Source organism: Gymnoscopelus microlampas, assembly GCF_963454915.1.
Source record: "Gymnoscopelus microlampas genome assembly, chromosome: 15".
Lineage (NCBI taxonomy): Eukaryota > Metazoa > Chordata > Actinopteri > Myctophiformes > Myctophidae > Gymnoscopelus > Gymnoscopelus microlampas.
The window spans coordinates 37,060,272-37,079,673 of NC_139952.1; the positions used below are offsets into that span (position 1 = coordinate 37,060,272).

Below are 19,402 nucleotides of genomic sequence, written 5' to 3' on the forward strand. Positions count from 1 at the left end.
AGTGTGAAATAAACAATCCAAACTAAGAAATGGATGTACATTTAACCACTTGAACGCTATCATCCCTATTATTATGGGGCGGAACTGAAAATAGCAGATCTACAAGCTCACTGGGATTGAAATGGTTAAAATAGAATAAAGAAATGTCTAAACAGAGCTGTGTCACACTGTAACTTTGAAAATCTAATTATGTAAAAGGAAAAAAATGCTTTTGGTGTTAAAAAATACATTATACATAAACATGCATATAATAAGGATAATATACAACAAAACAAAGCTAGCAATTATTGAAATGTATCTAAGGTACAGTATCTGCTCTGTTTGTTTGTACAGTAGGTCTGTGTATTTGACATCAGCACCATGCAGGAATACGTCTGTGATTAATTGTTTTAAGTGGTTGTATTCCAGTGGACGTCCTCCCCTGTCAAAACAGCTCACAAATCTTGCTGCTGTGTTTGCACATTGCCGTACTTCCCCCAGCAGCAGATATCGGAGTTTTTCGTTATTAGTCATGTTTTCAAACTCTCTTTGTGCGTCTGGTACAGTTGGCTGATAGTAGTGTCTTTCTCTCGGTCTCCTACTCTCTGCCTCTCTCAGACTTTTCTCTCTCTCCCTTTACTACCTATCCCACACTCCTTCTCTGTTTGTCTGTATGCCCCCCCCCCCTCTCTCTCTCTCTCTCCGCTCTCTCAGGATGTGTGTTGTCATTTCAACATTATAAAGTCAAAGTTAGAAATGTACCGGGGATTCGGGGAACATCATGTGTGGCATTCAGTGCAAAGAAGCCCACCGTGACGTGGCTCTCTGACATGTGTTGTGTCTCGTCGTGTACAACGGCTGCCGTGCCGTGCGGTGTGTCATTTGCAGCTTTGTGAAATTACATTGCCAGGACTCATTATTCTCCTTTTTTTTTTATCATTCCCACTTGGCAGAAAGAGAAGGTGTGGAGTTAAATGGATTTGGTGTGCAGTGTTTCAGAGACGGTTGATCCTAGACTTCTGTTGCCCCCCAATGTAGTTAATTGTCTTCAAAGAACCGTAACATTATTCATAGAGTTTCCTCCTGGCTCACACCAAATTGCCACCCGAATTTCAGAGTAAAATAAACATGAAATGATCCCTTGATGCTTTTCCTCTCACAAAGTCGAGGAGTCGCCGCCTGCTCATTCCCTCAGGTTTCACCTGAATTTATTTGATTGACACTTGTAGACATTTAGCCGATGCCCTTAACCCATTACAACCAGGAAAGCATCTGTGTCATTTTATACTTTGGGTATTCAAAAATAGCAGATATACAGCTCATAGCGCGTCACTTCGTGCTGCGCTATGATCTGGTAGATCTGAAATGTTTTAAAAATCATGAAAATGTGTGCAAATCTTTCTTTTAAAGCAAACATTTTTAACTCAAATCTTTGCTTCCGGAGAGTCCCTGGATCAATATATTTTTTGATGGGGGTCAGCGGCCAAATAAATATAATTTTGGGGCGTCCTTGACATGATAAGGTTTGAGCACCACTGATATAGCAACATAAGTTGTTCAGAAAACTGTTAGGATTTAGCCATCAGGTCTTAATGGGTTAATCCTGGCAGGTAGTAGGGTGGGTGGGTGAGGGGTGGTGGTTCAGCGTTTAATCTTTATTCAAATTTAATTTTGACAGGATACATGTTTGTAGAAGGTGCCTGAACACAGGAACAAATGGAAACCTTGTACGTCCAAAACAGTTACTTCTCAGGAAATGGAACAGAAACTTTCAGAAATAGTGAAAATAATTGATCTACAATCTCCCAACGCATCGCGATGTGACACGTTGTGAGCTTGTAGATCGGCAAAGTAGGGCATTAAGTGGCGAAAATACATAAAACGTTGAATTATTTAGACACAAGGTTTCCGCCTGACAGCGACACTATGTGGGAAGAGGATATTTCATTATCACAATTATTATAACCTGCATGACCTCAATCTCTCTCTGTGCAACACGCAGCACCCAGCCAGTACAACGACATATCTTTATGCCATATTAACATTTAAGACATTGATTTAAAATTCAGTATTAAAAAGCTACCATTATAAGCTATTTCCGCTGTCATATTCTGTTGCAAAAGAAATACAACAGAAAGATGACTGGTGAGTGCTATGACATCATATGGTTGGACAGAACACAATAGAACAATATACTGCACATAATGATGCCTTTGTACTTCCTTTATGAACATCAGCTTTTAACCACTTTGTTGATTGGGGTCCCCCAGGGCTCTTTACTAGGTCCCGATCCATTTGTCCCACTACACCAAATCTCTTCGCCCCAAATTGCCGATCCAGGGGGACACTATGGTTTATGTGGTTACAATGCATTGCATTGTGTCAAGAGAGACATGTGGCATTTAAAACAACATCCTCTGGTCCCATATCCCCCCTGCCGTTCCCATACCTTTCTCTCAACATGGCCCATTTCTCGTCTCGGTAAAGAAAATACCATGACCAGATGACAGCCAGTTCCCCTATAGTGAAAAAAAGCCATTGAGTTTGTCCTCACCATCGTAAGCTACTCCTCTTGGCCTTGCCAGTGAAAAGTAGGTCTCTCCGAGCATTATATTTCAGTAGCCTTCTGTTCTTCTATGCCCCGTTGTGTTGTCTATATCCAATATCCTGTGTCCTTGCTATACAAATGACATTGTTTTCTATTGATCCTGCATGCAGCGTATGCACTGTATAATCGTAGTGTTAATTTATCGTAGGGTTAATTTAGCTCAGACAGTGTACAAACGTGGTTCATTTGCTCACATTTGTACGTTCCCTGAGTTATGGATAAAGAATTATTTATGTATCTTATTATTTATGATCCATAAATAATAAATGAATGCAGGAGTTTACTGTGTAGTGGAGATTTCATGCTCAGGTGTAATTCTCTCTCTTTCTCTCTCTCTCTCTCTCTCCCCCTCTCTCTCCCTCCTTCCTTATGGCACACATACTGTGCACATGCTGTATGCCCACATGCACTTTTCCCCCCAAGATCCCTGCTGATGTATCACATAGACGCACACACACACGCGCACTCTCTCACACACACGCACACGCACACAGCTAATACTACTCATTTCAGCGTTTTAGTGTTCAAATGTGATCTCCGTCGGAAAAGGCAGGCATGGAGTGAGGGGTGATCTTTGGGCGTTTTATCATGTTCTCTGTTTGTGGTAAATGGGAATCATCCGAGCAGATAATTATCACATGTAGGTGTTTTTGCACTCGCTGTGCCACTTTCACTGTCACCAGTGGCACTGAACCTGCAGCATAGAGCAGTGGTTCTCCTCTTACATTTTCTCATATCAAGGACGCTCAAATTAATATGTATTTGGCCACGGACCCCCGTCTGAAAATAGTTTGTGCAGGGACCCCATACAAGATTTTTATTGTTCACATTTGTTTTGTTTGTTTTATGAGCTATTTTCAAATAGCTGATGTATATACTGTAGGGTTAAAGTGGTTAAACACATTTTGATGCTTTATTAACTCATTTCGCTTGGGACCCCCTGGAAGACCCTTCAAGGACACCTGGGGGTCCCTGTGCCCCACTTTGAGAACCACTGGCATAGAGGAACAGCTACAATACTGTATTTGGACATGAAGATACGAGTTGCAACTTTAGCAGTTACGTGGTTCTGCCTTGTTGGCTTTTAGATGTTTCGCCTTGAGATTCTTTTGAACAGAACCAATTAACACCACTTTCTGCTTTGAAATATCTCAAAGTACAGCCTGTAATGTGCACTTGAATTGCAACGGGGTAGTTGACACAGCATGGGTCCATTCTTGGTGTTTCATCAGCAACCTTGAAAATGTCACATGGTTTTCTTTGTTAAATTCCTCTCTGATGTGAACATGACAGCTGAGTCTTTTTATTTTTTCTTCCATTGTCCTTGTCACTCGTAAAGAAAGAAATATGACACTTAAGATCAATCAGACATTTACAGTAAAATCTGTCTCCAAATTGCATTTAGAAACTTTCTTTTTATTCTTTTTTGTTTTTAGAACAGGCAGGTCATTTTGGGCATCACATTACATGAAATTAGTACATTTCAAGTATATTTAACACTCATTATGTTGTGGGATATTCAGTGCAGAGGAGAGGGATCCTAATCTAAAGCAACTTCAGTCCTTTTTTAGAAAGATCTCAGTTTGTTTCTCCTTGATGATAAAGTCCATGGTAGTTTGCCAGTAGATATTCCAATGTTTCACTCCTAATTCTAACAGCATGGTGAACAGGTTTCCAAATATTGCAGAAAAAAATAAAGTATAAGAAAGAAAGAAAGAAAAATACATACATAGAGAAATAAAATACAAGAAATAAAAGATACAAAAATGTATATAATCATTTAGATAAAGCTTAACCACTAGAACCCTGGTGTCTCTTTTCTGGGCATATCATAACCACTTAAACCCTATATGGTTAGGCTGAGTTCCTCAGGGCTCCAAACTAGTATCTTTTTTGTTATTGTGGTGAAAGCTTTCGGCGAAAATAGCCGATTGACAAGCTCACAATGCGATGCGTAAATTCAGCGGAATAAACGCATGACACTATGCATGACAAAGGGACCTGTCTCTGATAGTTTCTGTGCAAATTGCTTTATGAAGCCACACTGCAGGGGGTACCGTAAATGCAGTGGTGTAAAGTAATTAAGTACATGTAAGTGCTGTACTTAAGTACAATTTTGAGGTATTTTTACTTTCTTCAGTAACAGTATTTAGAATGTTCAATACTTTTACTTCTACCACTCTACATCGCAGAGGAAAATATTGTACTTTTATCTACAAGCTCAAGCTCACATTTCACAATGCGTCGCGATGCGACACATTGTGAGCTTGTAGATAGGCTATTTTCAAAATATTTTTAATATATTTTGAACTTGTGAAATGGAACATTCTGCACAATGAGTACATATTTAAGTATATTTGTATGCCTTTTTTACCTTTACTCAAGTACATTTTGAATATGGGACTTCTACTTGTAACAGAGTATATCTACATTGCAGTATTGATACTTTTACTTAAGTAAAACATGTGAGTAGTACCTCCTCCATCACTGCGTAAATGAGTAATGAGTAAGTACTGAGCTGGACAAGGGACCCTGTCGTGTGTTTCCAAGCGATATTATTCCCATAATCCAAAGGGATGGTGGCGGGTTTCCAAGCAACATAATTCCCATGCCCAGGAGGAACATGCTAACCTGTTTAGATCCCATGGCCTGAAGGTGACAGGCACATTGTAATTGGCTAGTTGGCTAGAAACTGCTGGGCAGACACTGATGGATGATTATCCTAAGGATATTGAAGTACAGAATTATTTTTTTCCTCCGAAAAAATCCATGGTGTTATGATTTCAGAGGTGGAGGTACGTGTTTTTATGATTGTAGAGGTGAAGATACAGTACTTTTCGTGTACTGAGACTGTACTGACTGTACTGAGAGAGACTGACAGCTTCCACAAGGGACTGGCTACTGTCCTTGGGGAGTTTTTAACTAGAAGAACACTTAATCTACTGGCCTCATTATGTCTACATTTAGAAAACATTTTGTTATGCACTTGCAGCAAAGCAAAGCTCCAACAGGTGGGATGATGATCATAGAAGTTCCATCTTGTACAAAAAAAAACTTTTTTGTACTTTTTAAAATGTCAACATTTTGGCCTTTATCAAGAGAAGGGTTGTGCTGAACATGCATATTGTTGTTCAGCGTGATTCCTTCTTCACCATATGGATGAACAACAGCATCCACGCTGCAGGACTGTATAATGAGTAATGACAGTGGTTCCCAAACATGGTTTATTTAGCTTGAGACCGAAAAAAGAAATTAGACGTTTGCCCGCGACCCAAACTAGTGCAAATAGCAAATCTACAAGCTCGCAGAGCTTGCAGATCTGCTACAGTAATTTGATGACCGGTGGAAAGATGCTAATGTCTCTGGTAGGAGACCCTGCCGGTCATCAAATTATTGGATTAGGAATGCGACAAAAACAAAAGAATCTCCATGAATTCAAGGCTTCATGGGGTGTGTAATTGATAGCAAATAAGTCCTTTTTTGGGTGAACTAGTGGTGAAATGAGATGGGGGGGTCATTACTCATTCAGCTTTTTGCCCAGCTGTGTCCATATCTGTACTGAATTCTTGAATTCTTAAAACAAGCTGGTCATTATCTGGAGGATATAACCTAACCTAACCTAGCCTTGAGGCTATCGTTGACACCACCGCTACATAAATGCTCCTCAGATGAATTATTCAGAAATCAATGCTTCCTTCCAGCTGTAAAAAGGAAAAAAAAACAGTCACAGTCATTATCATTGCAGCAAGGCTGTTCATTTCATTGTTGAGTCACTTTAATGTCTCACATATCTGCTATTGAGTCATGGGAGGAATGGGATGGATGTCTCTCTCTTCCTTGTACCTCAACCTGTAAAATATGACAGTTCTTTCGGTGGGAATGTTAGCCGTGGCCTTTGACTTACAGCTCTGTCAAAGCAAAGGGCTGACGTCCATCACTCTCTCTTGATGAATGGACATACCTGACACAAAGACTCACCTCAGACAAATATCATTTTTTGGTTGTCTGGTTTTAACCCCTTGTGCAAACAAAAGAGACGTTTTCAAAAGATAGCCTAATTTGACTTTTTTTCTTACGATTTTTTTTTTTTTAAGATTTGTTTATTTTACATTTTATACAGCAAGAAAAGAAAAAAAGAGACTTTTCTTACGAATTTAACCTCAAATACAAAACATATCACAATTGGAGCTTGCAGCCTTGTACTGTGAATCATTTGTACCTCATTCGTGTGAATCTGGCCAATTTCTCATGTAGCAGACGCAGATGTCACATTGCAGAATGCAGTACTCTCTAGATGCAGTCGCACATTCTAAACTACATAAGTAAAAAAGAGCCTTTGTGACCTGTTTCCCTGTGCAGTGTAAATCAACGTGGAGAATATTTTTTGGATGATCAATCTCTAATCAACGGAGCAACTATTAAAGATATCTATTTGGTGTTACACCATGGCAAGAGAACTACACAACACGAAACTCGACCAAAGTGTAATTTTGCTCTAAATTAACACTCAGGACACAGGAATTTACAGCAGACCGTTGGACTTCGATAATGGTTCCCACTATGTTGAGTTCTCCACATGAGCGATCACGCGGTTTCCACATGGGGCTCCAGTGAAGTTCACCAGTGCTTGCTGTACCCTGAGGGGGTGGAGGAGGCAGAGGAGACATGACCTGTCACCTCTCTGCATGTAAATAAGTTGAGGATAGATAAATCTATCTACAGTACCTGAACCCTGCGGTGTGTAGCGTCTCACCTTTGACCAGGTATTGGAAGTAGGTATGACAACTATTGGCCTCCAGCTGAATGACCCTCATCGGCCTCAGGCTGTTAGCAGTAGCACTAACCTAAAACCTGACCTCACCTTGACCATTGGACAGTTGGTAGAACAGAGATGTTGAAGGGCATCTTCATGAACTTGTTTTCTTATGAAGTATGTTTGGCTTTCTCCTATGCTTTTTCAGTGAAGTTACAGTTTTATGTTTTGGCAAAAGTGAACGACTAGCAAGTATGTAATAAGAGAGGACATTTTCTTAACCACTTAACCAGTATATACTTATTTGTTCGACACATAGCGAAAATACGGTAGCTGATATGCAAGCTTGTAGATCGGCTATCTTCGCTATTGAAGAGTTTTGACATAATGACACATTTAGAAAATTGGCCCAAAATTGGGAAGCCAGGGTTAAAACGTTATTTCACTGTGCGCCCTCATAACCTCATAACCTCTACCTTTCACGAGCAAGGAAATGAGAGTTCAATGGCATTAAGGGATGACAGATTGCCAGATATCTCTAGCAAGGATAAAGCTGCCACACGAATGCCATTGATATATTACAGAGATGTCTTGCAGGTACCAACATACAGTATGCCTGTCAGACCAAATTTAAAATCTTCAGGCTATAGTTGCAAATGCCGTTTATATCCGGGACTTACCACGGAATGTATGAAACAGTATCACCTTTTCCTCGTGAATCTGGATGTCGACCACCGTTCGATGCACAGACATGAGGCACTTCCTAAGAGGTGATAATGTTACAGTGTTTTGTTGTACTTTGGTTGTCTCGCCTCCAACACGGTGTCACATACTTTGTTATTAATTATACAAACTGTTACAGTGAACTGTGTGTTATGTAAGACAGACAGGGGAGATGAGAGGCAGGAATTCTTTTCACCCCTGAGTCTGACATCCCTATTTTGGTCATGTCATTATAGGCAAACCCTTTCAAGAATGTCTAAAAATATTCCATTTTTTTAAAATCACAATGCGTAAACTTGTACAGTAGATCAGCTGTTTTAGCAATAGCATAAAATAGGGCTTAGGGTAGATAAGCCAGTCTGTCTGTCGGTTGGTCCTTCGGTCTGTCAGTCGTTCGGTCGGTCTTTGAAAGCTTCAAATTGCGTTGAGAGCTGGTCACAGCTTATCACAGATTACATGCTTGTTATTTATTTATTTCACCAATGTGTTTATCGGCCAAAGAGCAGAGAGTCTAGTCTATCATGCGCTGTACATGTCAGCGGTTTTATGTCACCAGCTGGTATATGAGTTAGGTTCAAGTTCAAGTTGGGTTGAAGTAGAGGAGGATAGATAGCTTGCTCCCCCTTCAGTGCGGTGACCTTTGAACTCCATGGAGAGTCATTTCACCTGAGGAGACAACCCACTAATAGTCACCCTGTAATAGTAAATATCTGTCAACAGCCACTCCTTTGTCAGTCTCTGTCTTCCCTCTCTTTTTCTTTTCCTCCCTCCATCATTTACCCTCCCTTTTATGTCTGTCACCTCTGCATGGCAATTTTTTAAAAGTATGTCTGTCTGTGTGCGTGCACGAGCGCGTGTGGGTGCGCAAGCGTGCGCAAGCGTGCGTACACTCACAGGAGTTACAACCCTTTGTCTACCAGATTATTTGCTTCTTTCTTTCTGTCTGTCTTTCTCTCCTGTGTCAGCGAACCTCTCTCACCACATGAAAGAGAATGTTTTGTTTGAAGGGTTAACCCATGCAGGGAACCAACAGGCTTACAGTAAAACCAATAAACTCATAGCTATTTTTCATTATATTTCTCTCCCTCTATCTCTTTCTCCGTCTGCATCTCTCAGCCGGTTAGTTTCTCTCTGTCTCTGCCCATCTTTGTGTGTGTGTGTGTGTGTGTGTGTGTGTGTGTGTGTGTGTGTGTGTGTGTGCGTGTGCGCGTGTGTGCGTGCGTGCGTGCGTGTGTGTGTGTTTTCTTTTCTATATGTCCAGGTGTTGCAGTTCTCTCACACCTGTTAGGGTAGAAGCACAGAGAAACAAATACAACACACTTACAGGATGTACACAATCATACAGTATATCATCACTGCTGGGTGGAAAACCTGTGCTGTATGTCCAAGGAACATTACTTTTTTACTGCGAAATAGCAGATCTACAAGCTTGACGTATTGTGAGCTCGTAGATTTTTGCCACTTGTGAGACAAAGTAAAGTAAAATAGATGAAATGCGGAGATACAGTACCAGGTTCCCGCCCGACAGCGACAATATACTGTACTTAATCTCCTATACTGTACAGTAGGTATCCATTCCCACCTGTCTTCCTCTCAGTGAGCTGCTATTAGATGGTGACACCAGCAGGCTCTTCTGATCTGGTCTGGCTAGCTTGACATTCCGACACTGTATGGACTTGTAAGAAGTGATAGACTTCAGGCTTCTTGTCAATGATGAATGAAACGACTGGTGGTGGAAGAAAAAACACACACACACACACACACACACACACACACACACACACACACACACACACACACACACACACACACAGAAAGAAAATGCCATTCCTTCTTCGTTCCCTGCTGGATTTTAAGACATGCCGTGGCCTGATTTGGTGCATTCTTTTATACATCTGTCTGGGATGAGAAATCGAATGCCATCGTGTTTGGATGTATAGCACTTATAGGGCTTAGCCGTATGGCCAGGTTTGTGCCAGATCTGTCAGCGGAACGTATTTTGATGTTTTGCTTACATTAGCTACTGAACTGAGATGAAGACTTCACAGCAGCATGCGGTACTCGTCCTGAGTGCTAACCGATGCAAGAATTATGAACTACTGTATGTTGATGAATGAATACACACCGGAATAGGCTCTATGCACAGCAGCCATGTTAGAAAGAAATTGGGCCTCTTCCTTACTTCCTTCACAGGTTTTACCAATGATACTAATGAAGGCTTTGTTCCATTCTGGTCAGGGTGCTGATATTGTGCATGTTGGCTCACTAGAAACACTCCATTTTGGTTCCCAAATGGCCCCTTATGGTGGGTGTGTAACTCTGAGAGTGTACACTCTCAGAGTTATGGGGGTCCTTGAAAATAAGACAACCACTGTGCCACACTACTGTAAATGGAACAGAGCCTTAATTAGTATCATTGGTAACACCTGTGAAGGAAGTAAGAAGAGGCCCAATTTTTCTCCAAAATGGCTGCTGTGCATAGAGCCTATTAAAATACTTTTTTATTTGGCGACTCGAAGCAGAGAGAACAACACATTTCACCAAGTAGTAGTAGTAGAATGTTCGTCTCTTTTCGCAGAATATTTTTGTGTTATTTATGATGGGCCCAGAATAGGGATGCCAGGGTTCATCATTAAAAGACCAAGATTCTCTTCTGAGAGTGATGAAGCCCTTTTCAGAAGGAACACTTATGCAGCACCACTCATCAAGGGGTCGTTATAAAACTCAAGCATCAGCCGCACTCTACCACAATTTATATAATGAGCAGTTTTGGCCTTGCAGTCCGATTGGATAAAGACTCAGTTGAGCTACACTAATAACTCCCATAACGCGCGTCTAGGTTGCTGTTTTCTTCTCCAGTTTTTTGTTCTTCTTCTTCATCAGTACATGTGCTAATTTAAAGTAAACTTTGTGCAAGTTAATTAAATGTGACTCTATGCTTCAAGGTTTAGGTTACACTGTTCTTGTTTTGCTAAAGTTTAATTTCTGTGGAAAAACAAAACAAAAATCAAAGCAAGGTTGGAAACTAATTGCTTACACGATGATGATGACGAAAATGAGCAAAAAGAGGCTCATCAAAACAACTAAAAGTAAAGTACAAAAGTGAAGTGAAGTACCAACAAATACATGTGTAAATGAAGAGGGTATTTGGAAATGAAAGTGTTGAGTTTATGGGACAAAGCTAAGTTTAATAGAATCATGTGTATGCCGTTGTTTTCATACTCATCTAATTCTATATTATATGGCATCTTTGCTACATTATTAAACTTATGTTGTATGCGGGAGCATGGAGAATACAATTAGTGTCGCACAGTTGTAAATTACTTCAGGTAAAATGAACTTGTGATGGGGTTTGGCCTTCTCAGCAGTGGTGCGTCTGGCTTGGCCAGGTGCTCCAATGAACACAGTGTTTGCAGGTGGGAGGATGGCAGGGGAATGTGTCTTTGTCATTGCACTAGCAACTCCTGTTGGCCACGTCTTCGCTGTCGGGCAATAACCTTGTACCCCCATATTTCATATTTTCTTTTTTTTTTTAATCATTCAAGTTTTTTGTATAGATTTTTTTCACACACGCATACATACAGGCCCTTCAGCAGTGTACAAAATGGTATTAATTAACATTCGCAGCATCCACAAAACAAAAGCCCTGACAAAAAAACAAAACAAAACATGGTACACCGGACAAAACACAACAAGAGCACTAAAAACAACAACCACTTGACAGGCAGTCAAGTATTAAATTACTTTTTTAATTTTCATGTTTTTTGTTCATAGAAATGAATGCCCTATTTGATTTATTGTTTGAGGGTGTCGCGCAGAAGTAGCCTATATATATATATATATATATATATATATATATATATATATATATATATATATATATATATATATGTATACTTTTTTTTAAATAAAAAAAGTTCACCTCTAATGAAATGCCCAAAATACAGACGCCAGGTTGAAAGTTACGTAGTTAAGTCTCTGTGAGAAAAAAAAAAATTAGCCAATGAAAAGTATTAACAAGAGTTGTGACCAAATAACTACATTGTATCCATTGGAACACAGATACATTTTCCCATTTCCTGAAAAATAACGGCTTTGAACATACAAGGTTTCCACCTGACAGCAACAAAGTATAGAGGAAAAGGGGAAGATAGCATGAACCTCCAGACGTCTCAACAGTTTTCACCTGGCAACCATCAGACCGCTGAACAAACACTTAGCTCTGCCACTCAGGCATATCACTTTAGTACACAAGACTATGTCTGCACTCTCTGCGGCTTCGGCACACTATCAGTTATACAGCTGATATAATAAGAGATTATTGACTCGATACCCGCTGCTTTATCTTGCTACGTTTTTCTTTAACCATGCACATGAAACCGTGATTTTATACCTGCTGCTATTTGATGTGTTTGTACACCTGATGCTTTGTTCTTCATTTCTTTAACTATGTCACTTCAGCCATGCACATGAAACTGTGATTTTATATACTGTAGCTTCTGCTATTTTTATATGCTGGTTAGGTTCTCCATCTGCACAGCGTTTCTGCCTTCCATATCTTTGTCCATTGCTTATTTTTAATGATGCACTGTGTATGTATGTACTGTACTTGTACTGGACTTTGTATATTTGATTTGACATTGCCTTCCTGTTATTTGACTAGTGCTGTTTCTTTCTCCTCTGTTCAATCTTTTCATATTTCATATTCATAACTCTTCCCGGAACTGCAATGTTGAGGGCTCGCACCAAAACATTTATAAATAAAGAATTTCACTGACTCTTTTACACCTGTAATCGTGTGACGTGACAATAAAATTCATTCTGACTGTGATCCTGGAAAGGAAGTGTCTGGTGATTCCATGTGCATCTATTTCCTCTGCAGGCTAATGGTAGAGGTTGGGAGTGATATAGGGAGGGTGGTAAACGTGGGAATTGGAAAATGACTAGATCGGAAGAAGTTGACAAAAGACAAACGTGTTTCCTGTGCTGCGGCGTGCAAGTCTACGCCGAACCCCACACCATTTCCCTTTTACAAATGAACTGCTGTTAGCTCATTAGAGCACGCTCTGTTTTATTACCCAGTAAAAACTGCTCAGACAAACAACAGAGTGGCTTGTTATTTTTCATCCTCTAAAAAACTAAGTGCCAGTCTCCTCCTCCTCCAGGGTTTAATTATATCGTGTTGAATTGAATTACGACTAATGAAGCTCTTTGTACTGTAATGCTTTGGGACAGAGGCTGCACATCAAATTGTCCTACTTTCACAGCTGTGCTGGATTCACTGTGTTGCTGCAAACACACAGGTTTTGGTTCCTAAAGTATTGTTTTACAGATAGTCTTACTGTGCAATATGTAACCAATATAAAGCCAATTTACAAGCTCACAACACGTTGTAACGCGTTGTGAGCTTTTACATTTGTTGTAGGGAAGCCTATTTTCGCCAAATGTTAGTCTATTATGACATTCCCAGAACAGGGACACTAGGGTTCATATGGTAGAATTATAGAGCTATATTATACTATGTTTTAAAACGATATTTTTAAAGTTATAGCTTAAGTGTTGGGTGTGAATGGCCCTTACATTCAAAATGTGTCGTGATTCTCTGTGGCGGGGTCAGTACCACACCACCACTCACCGCCCAGCATTTTCACAGGAAAGAGACGATTATTGTGCTGTGTCTGTGTGTTTGCTCTTCTAGCCGAGGAGGGGTTCTTGTGCAAGACCCCGGCCATCGCCGACATAGTGATCCTGGTGGACGGCTCGTGGAGTATCGGCAGGATCAACTTCAGACTGGTCCGCATGTTCCTGGAGAACCTGGTCAAAGCCTTCAACGTGGAGTTGGACAGAACCAGGATAGGTGAGGAGAGAGAGAGAGAGAGCAGGGTTCTGGGATTTGCCTGCGTTGTCGTTGAGCATTGTTTTGTCTGATGTATGTTGTTGTGACTGGAATTATTTTAACACACGTGTGAAACACCACTCTCGTTAGAGAGAGACAGAATGTGTGTGTGTGTGTGTGTGTGTGTGCGTGCGCGTGTGTGTGTGTGTGGCGAGCGCCTCTAAGAATGTCTGTTTCTGCCTACTCACGTACGCGCATGTGTGTGTGTGTGTGCGTGCGTGTGTGCATTCAGGCCTGGCCCAGTACAGTGGAGACCCCAGGATCGAGTGGCACCTGAACGCCTACAGCACCAAAGCTGCTGTGCTGGACGCCGTTAAGAACCTGCCTTACAAAGGAGGAAACACACTCACAGGTACAGCACACACTCTGAGAAATATACCACACTGTAAAGTGTTAATTTAACTATCCTATCATATTAAATTATATATTAAGGAAACCTCTATCTGTCAGTCTGTTCTGCCTGGTTCTCCTCAGTGGGTTGAGAAATTGATCTCAACTTGCACACGGGCATTGACTATTAGCATATGCAGGCCGTGAGGAAGCCCGTTTTTCACTTTCCGAAATGTTAAGCTGTTAATTTGTTGTGTAAACACTGGAGATTCCGAATTTGGGCTGTAGGATCTGTCGTCATGGTTACAGCCAATGGGATCTCTAGTCGCTGCCTAGACTTGGCACACACACACACACACGCGCACACGCACGCACACACACACACACACAGCCAGAGAACGGCAGGAGGACAGATAGACGCTGCCTGCAAACTTATAAAGGTCTGTTTTATGAGCAACAGGGCGGTTTGGATATCATCTCCATAGCACTAGTACGCAGATCGTAAACTATGCATACCGAGTGCATAACCCCAGAGTCTGCATAGAGTTTGGCTGCGCACACTGCCGGGTACGGACTAGTTCATTTAACTCTGTGTCACACTTTGTCCCAATGTGGGTAGGATATGGCAGAATTACTGGAATCGGAAACAGTCCATAGGTGCAAAACAAGTGTTTTATTTTCCTTTTTTAGAAAGTCCCAGGGAAAAAACAAATACATCAAACTATACAATACTGGCCCGATTGGCTCTAGGTCTGCTCCCTAGTACTACGGCAGTCCTTCACTAACTGCCTGGGCAGTGGTAGGCACCCTTCTTTTAAAGGCTAAGCCCCTCCCACTGGACCAATCTCAATTGACTCAATCAATTTACACATAAACCAGTTATTTCATCTATGTCCAAAGACATTATACTTCACATTTAACACACTTAAAGTGTCCTCACATTACCACATTTCCCACAATAATAATAATTCACAATAACAATTAGAATACCCCCTTTTACTCAAACCCACAGTTGGTATGGTACAGCAGGTATGGACTGAGCATGCTCACTACAAACAGACAGGCACTATAAAAGGCTGCCTGCAGCTACACTCGGGTTCTTTGTCACTGCCCAGAACCAGGAAGCACTGTGGTAAGAGAAAGAAAAAACAGTCAAACATTTGCCAAAAGACATTCCCTGCAACTTAAAAATAAAGAACAATTTTACCCTTTAATCCTGTGTTCTGTGAAATCATTTACATCATAAGTGAAAAGAACAATAATACAGGAAACATACTAAAAGCTGTTAAATGGAGTTTAGTGTGTGCACCCACCAAACTATCCTAGCATGCTACCTGGCTATTGTGTATATGGTGTATTGTGTAGTGTTGATGTGGTTATGATGTGTCAGTGGCAGGGTGAACTGCCACACTCTGACTGTACAAATTTAACTCTGAGTGTGTACAAATGTATCGTACATTTGTAGTTACAAGTAGTTAAATGAACATTGAGGGTTTTACTGAGCAAGTGCTTTTAGTGACAACATCAATAAACTAATAAATGAACAAAATAATAAATAAAACCAGAGGGCATTGGAGGAGAGAACAATCAATTGTAACGATCTCACACAACGGTACACAGTAAAAAATGTCAGTGTTCATTTAACTCTGAGTGTAAGAATGGAGCCGAATGGACCACGTTTTTTGCACTCTCAGTTAAAAGAAGACCTGGTGTTTTACTGTGTACAATGCAGCAGCAAAGTGAAGTCCACTCTCATTGGATCCAAATGAGGAATGTATTCACCATGGGATCCAAGCTCAGCAAAACTTCAAATTAGACTTTTTCATTTGCGGTTTTATTGGCAGCGCCAGCGGAGCCCCACAAAGACATATAGAGCAATAAGTGATAATAAGGTTTTATTGGTAAAGAATAGCATAGCAGTTAGTTCCAAATGTAACTAAACAGACCCGTAAAGGTCCATCTGGTTACATTTGTTAACTTTCAGAGTTACAAGTGGATACATTTCACCGTTTAGCGTTAGTCCTAGGCCCCAGGGCTATAAGGGTTGAGAACCACTCGTTTGAATGATTCTCTTAAGTGTTAAATGACAGGTTTCACAAATGGAAAATCATCTGCTTTGCTGTTACCCTCAGCGCACAACGATACTTATCTAATTACATAGATTTAAAACTCATTAGGATTACAGCTAAGGCGTTATGTTCATTAAGTCAGTATTTCCAGTCCCCCAGGGCCAACAAAGAGAAACGCATGCACCTGTCCTGCATTAGTGCAGGACATGCTTCTGTTAGAGTACAAAGAATATTGTAGTGAAACCAAATTATCACTAATGTCTGAAGGGTGTTTTAATTACAGTTAGTCATTAGAGAGCGTTAGAATGTAGAATCACAGTGCAAGTCAGTAGCTCTCCACCAAACAGACTACTACAAGTTACTGCAGACTGCCAGTTGAATGAAGTCAGGAGATCGGTCGGTCCGTTGGAAGGTGTGAAAAAAGGTTGCTGAATGCACCTGAGAGGCGACACCGACAGACGGCTACTATGGTGCTAAAAATAGCCTATGGCTTGATGTCTTTTTGAACAACAAGTTCTATATGATGGTCGAAGCAGCCCTACAACTTGCGACCCGACGCGACAGTGTACCCACCGCCCATTCAACAGCAGATTTTCAGCAACCAACGCTTTCCAACACTTAACGCCTCCGATCTCGGTGCTGTGCAGAGCTACCTTAACCCATCAAGACGGGGAAGTGGAACGCATCTGTGTCATTTTAGATTTATTTGGCTATTCAAAAATAGCAGATATATATTCTCTAAAAAAATTATATTTTCAAAGATTTGCACATTTTCCACCATTATTATTTTTTTAGCAGATCTACAAGCTCATAGCGCTATGCCTATGAGCTTGTAGATCTGCTTATTTGAATAGCCAAAGAAATCTTAAAATGACACGGATGCTTTCCCGGTCTTAATGGATTAATATGTATCAGTTTGGCGGACCTTGACATGAAAATGTTTGAGAACCACTGATTCAGTGTCCAGGTACAGACCTCTCCTCTCCTCTCCTCTCCTCTCCAGGTCTGGCTCTGACCTACATCCTGGAGAACAGCTTCAAACCAGGGTCGGGCTCCAGGCCCGGCGTTCCCAAGATCGGAATCCTCATCACGGACGGGAAGTCCCAGGATGATGTCATCCCTCCTGCCCAGAGTCTGAGGGAGGCTGGGATTGAACTGTTTGCTATTGGTATTAGACTCAACTCATCAATACATCTGTCTCTCTCTCTCTCTCTCTCTCTCTCTCTCTCTGTGCATTGTTTTCATCACTCTATCTCTCTTTCTCTCTCTCCCTAAGGCCATCCTGTTTCCTTCAGTTTCATCCCGTTCCCCAGCTCTCTCTGCTGAGCAATCGTTATTGTTTTCTTCTCTCCGTTCTTCCCCTCTCTCACTCTCCTCTCTCTCTCCCCATGTCCTCTCATGAGAATCTCCCACCCTTTCTTCCTCCACCCCCCCCCTTCTCTCTCTCTCCCTCCCTCCCACTCAAGGAAATTGCATTGTCACAGGAAGCATTATAGATGACTTCATAATCATAATACAGATGTGATACAGCAAATAGACTCGCCCACTCCATACATACACCCATTACATCATCCAGTTTTCAAAGACATTGACGTGAAGTCCTGTCTAGCATTTAATTTGTATTCCTGCAAATGCATTTGCCTAAGACGCTTTATTTTTTTAAAGAAGAATTTAAAGAGCATTTTAATAATCTCTCCCATTTCATTATTTTCTTCCTGCTAAACAACATCTCTCCCCCCCGCCCCCTTTCTTATATATCGTCTGTCTGTCGGGTGGAAACCTCATATGTCCAAAACTGCAGGATTCAAATAAAAAGATAGCAAAGTTGCAGATCTACAAGTTCAGAACACGCTTCGAGCTTGTGGATCTGCTACTTTTGATGCCTTTGTGTGAAGCTGTATGAGTATGATCAAGTAGGGTGAAAAAACACAAAAAGTTATAATATGGAGATAGGAAGTTTCTGTTTTCTTTTATCTACTCCTTTCTCACCCCCCCCCCCTCTCTCTCTCATCACTCCCCTCCATCCCCTCCCCTCCTCGTCCAGGTGTGAAGAACGCGGATGAGAACGAGTTGAAGGCCATAGCGTCCGCTCCCCGGGAGGATCACGTGTACAACGTGGCCGACTTCAGCGTGATGGGTGACATCGTGGAGGGTCTCACCAAGACCATCTGTGAACGCGTGGAGAAGTTGGACAAGGACCTCAAAGGTGTGTGTGGTATTGTACTTAGCCCATTAAGACCAGGAACGCATCTGTGTAATCACTTTAACCATTATTTGATAATTTGGCTATTCAAAAAAATACATATATATATTATATATAATAATATATATATATATATAATAATATATCGTGAAAATGTGTGCAAATCTTTGAATATATATCTTTTTTTTTTGCAGACATTTTTAACTCAAATCTTTGCTTCATTTTCATTTGCATGTCATTTCGGAGGGCCCTCTACATGAAAAAGTTTGAGAACCATTGATATATAGCAACATCATTATTTTCAAAAAACTGCTGATTTAGAAGACATTTGTAGACCCCCAGAAGCAAAGATTCGCTTTAAAAATATATACATGCAAAGATTTACACACATTTTCATGATTTTTCAAAAAATAGCAGATCTACAAGCTCATAGTGCGGCACTCGTGCCGCACTATGAGCTTGTATATCTGCTATTTTTGAATAGCCAAAGTATAAAATAATGGTTTAAGTGGTTACACAGATGTGTTTCTGGTCTTAATGGGTAACTGTGGTTACTTACACTTGGTCGGCCTCCTGGGCTTTAAAAAAGCCTTCTCCGCACCCTCTGCTCGTCCATGACGCTGGCCAGCTGGACGCCCAAATAGCACTAACAACAGGAAGGAAGTCGAAAAAAGAAAATGGGGGGAGGGGGTGCAATTCAGCACCCACATAGCTATTTTTGGCTAATGTTTCCCCCAGAAAATGCTGGCGTTCAAGTGGTTAAAAAAAGGAAAAGTTAAATATTTAAAAAACATAATAACAACAATTAGTGGGATTCTACGTTAGACTAATGACAGTGTGC

General features: G+C 40.9%; 1 protein-coding gene across 4 annotated transcripts in view; it reads left to right on the forward strand.

Moving 5' to 3' along the window:
- Positions 1 to 19,402, forward strand: part of col14a1b (collagen, type XIV, alpha 1b) — a 163,739-nt gene that overhangs the window by 43,322 nt on the left and 101,015 nt on the right. For all 4 annotated transcript variants that reach the window (XM_084080851.1, XM_084080852.1, XM_084080853.1 and 1 more), the window contains 4 exons: positions 13,762 to 13,920; positions 14,192 to 14,311; positions 17,362 to 17,526; positions 18,403 to 18,564. In XM_084080851.1, the coding sequence (XP_083936977.1) occupies positions 13,762 to 13,920; positions 14,192 to 14,311; positions 17,362 to 17,526; positions 18,403 to 18,564 (606 nt within the window). The remainder of the gene's footprint in view (positions 1 to 13,761; positions 13,921 to 14,191; positions 14,312 to 17,361; positions 17,527 to 18,402; positions 18,565 to 19,402) is intronic.